Here is an 8,373-nt window from a genome sequence, read left to right on the forward strand (position 1 = left end):
ATGACGGGTCAGGTGGCCGAGAGGGATCGGTCGCCCCACAATCTGTCAGTGAAGACCACCTTGGAGGAGGAGATCGAGAGGGCCGAGAGTATTCTAAGCAGGTAATGAATGGAAAATAAGACTTTTCTGAAGCTGATTGCGATAAAAATGTGTGAAAGTGTGACAGCCAGGTGGGTTTTTCCACTCTCTCTCCTCCCAGGGTGCCATCTGTCTGCGATGACACATCCTCAGAGCTGCAAAGAGTCGCTGCTCTCGACCCTCACGGAGGCAATTCGAGAAATTCTTTTCAAAGGAACGGAGCGATCTCAAGGTAAAACCGTGACATCCCAGCAGTAGCACATAATGACACTGTACGACACGACTGATTTTTCTTTCTTTTTTTTTTTCTAGCAAAGGTTGTCTGGCTTTAAAAACTTTAAATTAGGAGCAAAACATGTTTTGTCAGATTTTTTTTTTAATTTCACAGGCTGGATCACAGTGACGTTCAGCATGTTTGTCAGATGAAAACACTTCAAGTACCAGAGAAAAAAACCCGACATACCTCAGTCTGACCTTGTACAGATTTCTGATGGGGTGTTATTTAAGTGTAATTTAAGTTATTTCCTTACTTTGATTCGCAAGACCTTCCAGCTCTGCGAGTTGAACAAAACCAAGAAAAGAAATTATGATCAAAGGAAATTAGATTTATGCAGAGTAATTGTGCGACTCTTTTTGAAAATTTTGCTTGGTAAATATAACATAACTCTACACAATTATATGAATAGTGTAATAATAATAGTAATAATAATAATAATAATAATAATAATAATAATAATAATAATAATAATAATAAGGAAAGTGCAACTCAAAGCCCCTTACATAAAAATGTAATCACTTTTTTTAATCTACAAAAAAATGTAAATATGTAAGTAAATGCAATGCAATCAAAATATATAAATGATACAAAAATTAAAATATATCATAATAAATCATAATAAAAGTAATGAACAGGTTTGATACCAGTAAATTAAATAAAATGACACACAAAAACATAATAAATGCAACCCTATAAGTTATCTTTTTTTTTTTTTTTTAAATGTAGGATTCTGTTTGAAGATCATTTAAATTAGATTAGAATAGAATAGAATAGAATAGAATAGAATAGAATAGAATAGAATAGAATAGAATACTTTATTTATCCCAGACCTGGGAAGTTATTGATAAAGGCTGATTCAGAGTTGAGGCCCAATGACACAGACTGCAGCATCTCCGTACATCTTATTTCTACTCTGAGAAACCTTTAGGAGAGTCAGAGGATCTTAGAGGTTGAGAAGAAGAATAAAATCAGGAGCTAGTCCATTAAGACATTTTAAAACTAAAGTGAAACTAAACTGGGGAACAATAATGACACTTTAAAACTAGAGTATGATGCTGTCTACATTTAGTTTTGTGCTCTAAAAAATAATATCTTATCTCAAAAAAAAAAAGTAACGCAACAGTTTGGACCAGTTCTGGACTCAACATCAAGAAAAATCAAGTTATCGAGACAATTTTATGATGTTACTTCAACTTGAATTTTGTTTTAAATCAACTGATATAGAAATTTGACCTTAAATTACACACAAGGTTAAGTTGATGCAATTAAAGACATTGCTGTCTCAACTAAACCCATCATAATAATGTTTAGAACTCAAAGGTTTATCTAAAGCAACAACTTTTTTTTAAATCTTGTAACCGTGAATTTAATTTAATGGTGGAAATATGTCCCTTGAATTGCTTTTTAGAGTCTGTTAAGAAGATGCTCTGCTGCATTTAAGGTTAGGTTTGCCTAAAGATTTCTTTTAGAAGCATTTACTAAGTTTAATCTGCTAGAAGAAAAAAAAAAGAAGCCCAAATTGATTCCTCATTAGAATAATCTAACTAAATGAGACTGCAGTCAAGCTAAGTTGTGCTGGTTTCTCAGTATTTCCCACTGCTGCCGGTTAAAAATAGGATGTTAAACATTTATCTAAAGGGCATCCATTTAACCTTTCTGAGGGGAAAAGGTTCGTCTAAGTGATTTTTTTCCATCAGCTTTTTCCATTGTCTGGTTTCATGAGAGACGCTGACAGCTGTTGAGTGAGTCTGCGGGTTTTTCTCTGAAGGTGTGACACACCGATGATGCTTCTACTGTTGTTTTTAATAGGCTTCTGAGATACTATGTGACTCCATGTGCTCTTTGTGTTACAGTCATTGTTTTCACACACTGATGAGATAGCACACTAGCTGGCTGAGGCTCTGACAGAGGCCTGATGTTGTTTGTCTTGTGTCAGACTGGTGAGTCTGGTGGTGAGACTGAGGGAATGGGCTCACAGGAGTCTGCTGGAGGAGGAGGAGCGACCGGACTCCTTCCTGGAACGCTTTCGTGGCCCTGAGCTGAGAACGGCCCCCAGCCGCATCAGCAACACGCAACCGGATGCCAATGGCAACAATGCCAAAGGGATCTTCAGGTATGACCGGCTGCAACCCTGAACCATTACTGTGCACTTTGATGTACACAAGACCTCAGTAGTACTGTGGTGTTACTTCTGTGAAACAGCGCTTCTAGTGGCACACGTAGACTTTTTGTTGTTTACAGGGCACCTCTGCTTCACACAGGGTCAGAGCGAGTTTATTTTTAGGGTTCATTTATCTCAGAGAACACAACAGAGTGACAATGGGGCAAATCAGAAAGGCACACTGCGCTTAGGGGCAAAAACGAATCCTTGAACTGTCTCATTAGGTCACAGAGATGGTGTTGGTTTAAAAGAAGATAGACAAACTTTAAATATGGGACATTACAAAGGAACACCCACAGACAATAAGAAGTAGTCACAACTAAATGGTTAAAATAAAATAGCAGCTGTGGCTTTATATCCTGTACCTGCTTGTGTGTTTCTGTCTTTGCTGTAATGTCCACTCACAATGCCCTCTGTATGTATTGTTTGCAATCTGCTTTCAGGAAAAAGTGGGACGTGTTTGTGGTGTCCCCATCCGATAACGCATACTACCGCTGGTTATTTGTTATCGCCACAGCGGTGCTCTACAACTGGTTCCTTGTTGTCGCGAGGTAATAACGCTGCAGTCTGTCAGTTATCTGTTGGGGCCCCGCAGCCTCCAGAGATGGATGATGGATGTAGTGAACCGGTGCAATGTCTACTGCTTAGGCTGGAGCACTAAATCATTTTTCCTTTTTATACTCACAGGGCGTGCTTTGACAAGTTACAGGTGGGCAATTACATCTGCTGGCTGGTGCTGGACTACCTCTCTGACACTGTGTACATAATGGACACTTGTGTCCGACTTCGCACAGGTAACCTCGCTCAAAATGCAGCTTCTTGCCTCATTAAAGATTCATAGCTTTCAAATTCTGTGTATAAATATGAGTAAAATGAATACAGTCTGTGTCACTTTGAGCCCATTATCCAATCAATTCATGTTTAGTAACATGGACGCAGCGCCCCCTTCAGGAGGCAGCAACAGCGAACGTCTAGTGTTTTATCCCAGACGCGCATTCCGCAAAACGTGCTGGTTGAATAATCCTGAAGAAACGCTCTCTCTCATCTTGCCTGTACTACTGTGTATGTCCAGCAAAATGACAATGAACCTGATTTGATTTGATCGGATTTTAAGTAGAACTGATTCCTCTCAGTATTATACATACTCGGCATGATCTTGTGATGTTTGTCAAGTTTCATCCAGGTCACAAAGTTCTACATTAAAGCTCTAAAAATGCACATTAAGTTTTGATTTAATCAAAATTCACTCTAAACAATAACTTTATCTGGAAGATAATTTTGTTCTGCAGAACAGAATTGGGGTTAGGGTAAGACACCCTTTCTGTCAAGTCCTTGGTCTCTTTCGCTGCAAAATTCAAAGCTCGTCGATACCTTTATGTGTGTTTGGCACTGGGCATAAAGCGTACAAAAGGAATATTGAAGATTTTTTTTTTTAAACTTTAAACTGAAAACAGCTGCCTGGTAGAATCTGATTTTATAGAGAGCACCAAACAATAAAGTGGTCCGCGAGAATTCTCCTGGTCATGGTATATTGATGTGCGATAAAGGAGCCAACTGGATTTGCTTAAGTTTCTTACAGATGTTTCAACCCCCCCTTCCAAGAGCGAGGCAGTATATGCTGTTCAATGTGAGTGAGGAATATACAGATGTGTACATTAGGGAGACTAAACAACTGCTTTACAAGGACTGGAGCAACAAACAGTAACGGAGGAGGCGGTCTGTGACACCACTTTTCAGCCACTTAGAATGCAGTTTTAAGGTTTACTTGTCCGCCAGCTTAACAACGATCCACGCCTTGACTCAAGGGACGAATCTCAAGGTGCCAGCAACATAAATGCCGGGGACTTCCCACCAGCCAGTCACAGCTGAGGAAGCTTGAGTGAAACGCCTTCAAGAAACTCAGACTATATTCAAATAAATAGTGAAAGTTTTTGTGTTAAAACACATAACCTGTGTTTACGGCTAGCAGCCACACTACAGCAGAGTTTTAGGAGTTTTGGAAATACTGCATTGATTTTGAAAACTCATTGGCATTTTAGATCGGACAGACGGAAACAGACACTTCTGGAAACAGTGACCTAGACACGCATATTTGCTTTCTGATGGGGTCGAAACTTTCTGTTGGATTTGTCAAATGACAGTGTTCTGGGAAAATAAGACTACAGGTGTTGCTTACCTTGTTGTCTGTGGTAGCAGGTGTTGTGTAGTTAAGAAAATCTTTGGTCTTACTTTTGGACATCGCTTTTCTTGGTTATTATAATATTTCCTACAATTGAGCAAAAAGCCTCTGCTTCATGTTTAACCAGCGCCTGCATACTTAGTGTACATGAGTGAACATGTGGTATGTGTCCTCAGGTGTGCATGTAGAGACTATTTCTGAAACAGTGCTAATATGTTCACCTGGATGGAGATCATTTTTGTTGTAAAATTAAAGATAAAAACATTTAACTGTTGAAAAAGCCTCAAGCGATTCCAGTTGCTAGTGTTTTAGCACAATAAACAAAATAGAAAAAGCTGAAAGACACTAATTTGTTCATTAGAACTGATTGCACAAGACCAGTTTGTCACCACACATGACACTTTTCACATTAATAAGTGGTATAAAAATTATGATCGGTGCAAATTTAGGTTTTCTTATTCACAACTCAGCTTCATCTCATCAGATCAACTCATTTAAAGCAATCCAACACAACAGTGAACTAAATTCACAGATCAGCTAAATGTGTGCCTTTATTTATATTGTCTCAGGGTTCTTGGAACAAGGTTTGCTGGTGAAGGACCACGCCAAGCTGAGAGACAGCTACGTCCGCACATTGCAGTTCAAGCTGGACGTGGTGTCCATCCTGCCCACCGACCTGGCCTACATCTCCACCGGCATCCATACTCCACAGCTCAGGTTCAACCGTCTGCTGCGCTTCCCACGAATGTTTGAGTTCTTTGACCGCACAGAAACACGCACCAACTACCCCAACATCTTCCGCATCTGCAACTTGGTGCTGTACATCCTGGTCATCATTCACTGGAACGCCTGCATCTACTATGCTATATCCAAGTCTTTGGGTTTGGGTTCAGACACTTGGGTGTTCCCAAACATCTCCAAACCTGAGTATTCCTCCCTGACTCGGACTTATGTCTACTGTCTGTACTGGTCGACTCTCACTCTTACTACCATTGGAGAGATGCCTGCACCAGTGCGAGATGAAGAGTACCTTTTTGTGGTCTTCGACTTTCTTGTTGGGGTGCTGATCTTTGCCACCATTGTGGGAAATGTTGGCTCTATGATTGCCAACATGAACGCCACCCGCGCTGAGTTTCAAGCTCGAATTGACGCCATCAAACACTACATGCACTTCCGCAAAGTGAGCAAAGAGCTGGAGACACGTGTCATTAAGTGGTTCGACTACCTCTGGACCAACAAGAAGGCGGTAGATGAGCAAGAGGTGCTAAAGAACTTGCCAAACAAACTGCGGGCTGAGATTGCTATCAATGTGCATTTGGAGACCTTGAAGAAAGTTCGCATTTTTCAAGACTGTGAGGCAGGACTGCTGGTGGAGCTCGTACTTAAACTACGGCCACAAGTCTTCAGTCCAGGCGACTACATCTGCAGGAAAGGGGACATCGGTAAGGAGATGTACATCATTAAAGAGGGGAAGCTGGCTGTGGTGGCGGACGATGGGGTCACACAGTACGCTCTCCTCACCTCTGGCAGCTGCTTCGGGGAAATCAGCATTTTGAACATAAAAGGCAGTAAAATGGGAAATCGTCGTACAGCCAACATTCGCAGCTTGGGCTACTCTGACCTCTTCTGCCTCTCTAAGGACGACTTGATGGAGGCAGTGACCGAGTATCCAGATGCCAAGACTGTGCTGGAGGAGAGAGGCAGGGAGATCCTGCTGAAGGAGGGACTTCTGGATGAGAACGCCGAGGGCGGCGGGCTGCAGAAAGAGGACACAGAGGAGAAGGTGGAGAGGCTGGAGTCCTCTCTAGACACCCTTCAGACTCGGTTTGCCCGTCTGCTCAACGAATACACTCACACTCAGCAACGGCTGAAGCAGCGCATCACTCTGCTGGAACGGCAGCTTAATCAAACGGACTGCGGCGCAGAAGTGAACGAAGACGTGGATGCAGGCCCAGAGATGACCAATGAAACTGTCTCTGGGTCTGTTGTCTATACAGATGGGTCGCCACATCAGAGCAGTGTGCAAATAGAAGACTGTAAGAGCCCAATATCAAAACATTAACTGCCTCAGCAAGGAAGTTTTACATGTGTATCTTCTGAAAAACTTTGGCTCATTAAAGCCGCAGTAGGCAGAAACATGGAAACACTAGAATTTTAAATACAGCCCTCCTCCTGCAGCTCTCTCCTCTCTGTCTAAAGGCCCCTTCGAAGAGTCAATTAACTTGTTTTCGAGCAAACTGTCCTGATTGAAAGTTCTCCATGTAACTTATCCTAATTTCAATATGGACTTTTTTGCTCTTTATACTGTCTCACCTGATCAGAACCGTGTTTGGGTAATGTCTCCTATCACAAACTAGACTTTCTAAAGCCTGAAAACAGAGCCAAGTGGAGGCACACACATCGAGTTTCACCTCAGACCATTTGAACTCCAATGTACTCAAAGGTTTTTCTGGATTTTTTTATTTTTGCCTACCCCAGCTTTGAGAGACGAGGAAAACATCAACATCCTTTTTAAACCTCCAATGTGAGAAAGTTTTGTTTGTTTAGCTGGTTATAAAGAAATGTGTGCATGTGAATTAACGTGAAGAGAAAGCGGGTGAGTCTTTGACTTCATGTCAGTGCCAAACACCAGACAGCTGGATGGGAGTACAAAGGGTGGCTTTAACGTTTCATCCAGGATCACGCTAAATCAGAGCACAGAGAACAAATCACTGAAAAACCTGCAAATTAAGTTTAAATGTCACCTTTTGAAAAGAATAAAGGCAATGATATCAGACTGAAAAGCACTGAAAGCTGGTGGATGTCGGAGTTTTTGGGTCACCTGTAAACATCTTGTGTTTGCTTGCATCAGCGAAGGGATTCAGTCCTCTTGACATGTTGTGTGTTCTGCTCTGGCTGTGTACACCTCGTCTCTGACTGCTGCTCCTCCTGGGAAAAAAATGTCCAAGGAGAGATGGTAGGAGGTGACTTGCTGAGTTCACATACACAAACACAATTATTTTCCAGTGTCCTTCAGGTTAGATCTGAATCAGACATATGATTACCAAGAAAGCCTTTTTGGCTTTTTCTTTCCTGCTTGGGGTTTTGTTGACGATTTTAGGCGAGCAGCTGAAGTGACTCACTCACTTATTATTTCTGTTTTTTCAGTCACTGAGCTTCAATTTTCTGCAGATTTTCACTTGCTACAAAACTCATCAGTCTTATATTAAAATGAGTACACTGCTTCCTCTGTATGCACCGAGTCACTCCCATTTATTTTATGCAAACTCACTGTGTTTAGAGAGGGTCTGGGGATTTTCCAGTTATTCAGCCTCTGCATTCCAGGATACAACTCAACCACATGAGCAGTGTTGATAAGCGCAGCTGGAACAATGCCTCTGCTGCAGAGCTGGCTATAATAAAGAGGCAGGAGGTAATGAGAGTATGTACCCTGCAGCCCCTGAAGGAGTGGGTGGTATCAAGTGCCGTGAGAGAGAAAAAAATCTCTAGTTTCTCTCCTTGGACAGCATGAATAAATATGATGCCTTTCTTTTATATCCCAGTAGAAACAAATGACAGATGAAGCATTCGTGGGTATTTATATATGTATATAGTGTGTTTAAAGACAGCTTAGGAAGGTACTTCCTTAAAAACGGCACATTATGTATTTGGTCCTGATAAAAAAAAGTCATACTATAG

The 8,373-nt window shown here is 41.4% G+C and overlaps 1 protein-coding gene across 1 annotated transcript; it reads left to right on the forward strand.

Annotated features, from left to right (window-relative positions):
- cnga2b (cyclic nucleotide gated channel subunit alpha 2b) lies at nt 1-6,757 on the forward strand. Its single transcript, XM_008294006.1, has 6 exons — nt 1-101; nt 200-310; nt 2,292-2,468; nt 2,960-3,067; nt 3,204-3,310; nt 5,265-6,757. Exons 1-6 carry the CDS (start codon nt 1-3, stop codon nt 6,755-6,757), a joined length of 2,097 nt encoding a protein of 698 aa, XP_008292228.1.
- The last annotated feature ends 1,616 nt before the right edge of the window (nt 6,758-8,373 follow it).

Source organism: Stegastes partitus, unplaced genomic scaffold, assembly GCF_000690725.1.
Source record: "Stegastes partitus isolate 25-593 unplaced genomic scaffold, Stegastes_partitus-1.0.2 Scaffold928, whole genome shotgun sequence".
In the NCBI taxonomy this organism is placed as follows: Eukaryota; Metazoa; Chordata; class Actinopteri; family Pomacentridae; genus Stegastes; species Stegastes partitus.

Excerpts from the sequence above, each read along its gene's own strand:
- cnga2b (XM_008294006.1), top strand. The coding sequence starts at position 1 with ATGACGGGTCAGGTGGCCGAGAGGGATCGGTCGCCCCACAATCTGTCA. Across the intron at positions 102-199 it reads GCCGAGAGTATTCTAAGCAG|GGTGCCATCTGTCTGCGATG; the intron begins GTAATGAATGGA and ends CTCTCCTCCCAG. Across the intron at positions 3,311-5,264 it reads TTGTGTCCGACTTCGCACAG|GGTTCTTGGAACAAGGTTTG; the intron begins GTAACCTCGCTC and ends ATATTGTCTCAG.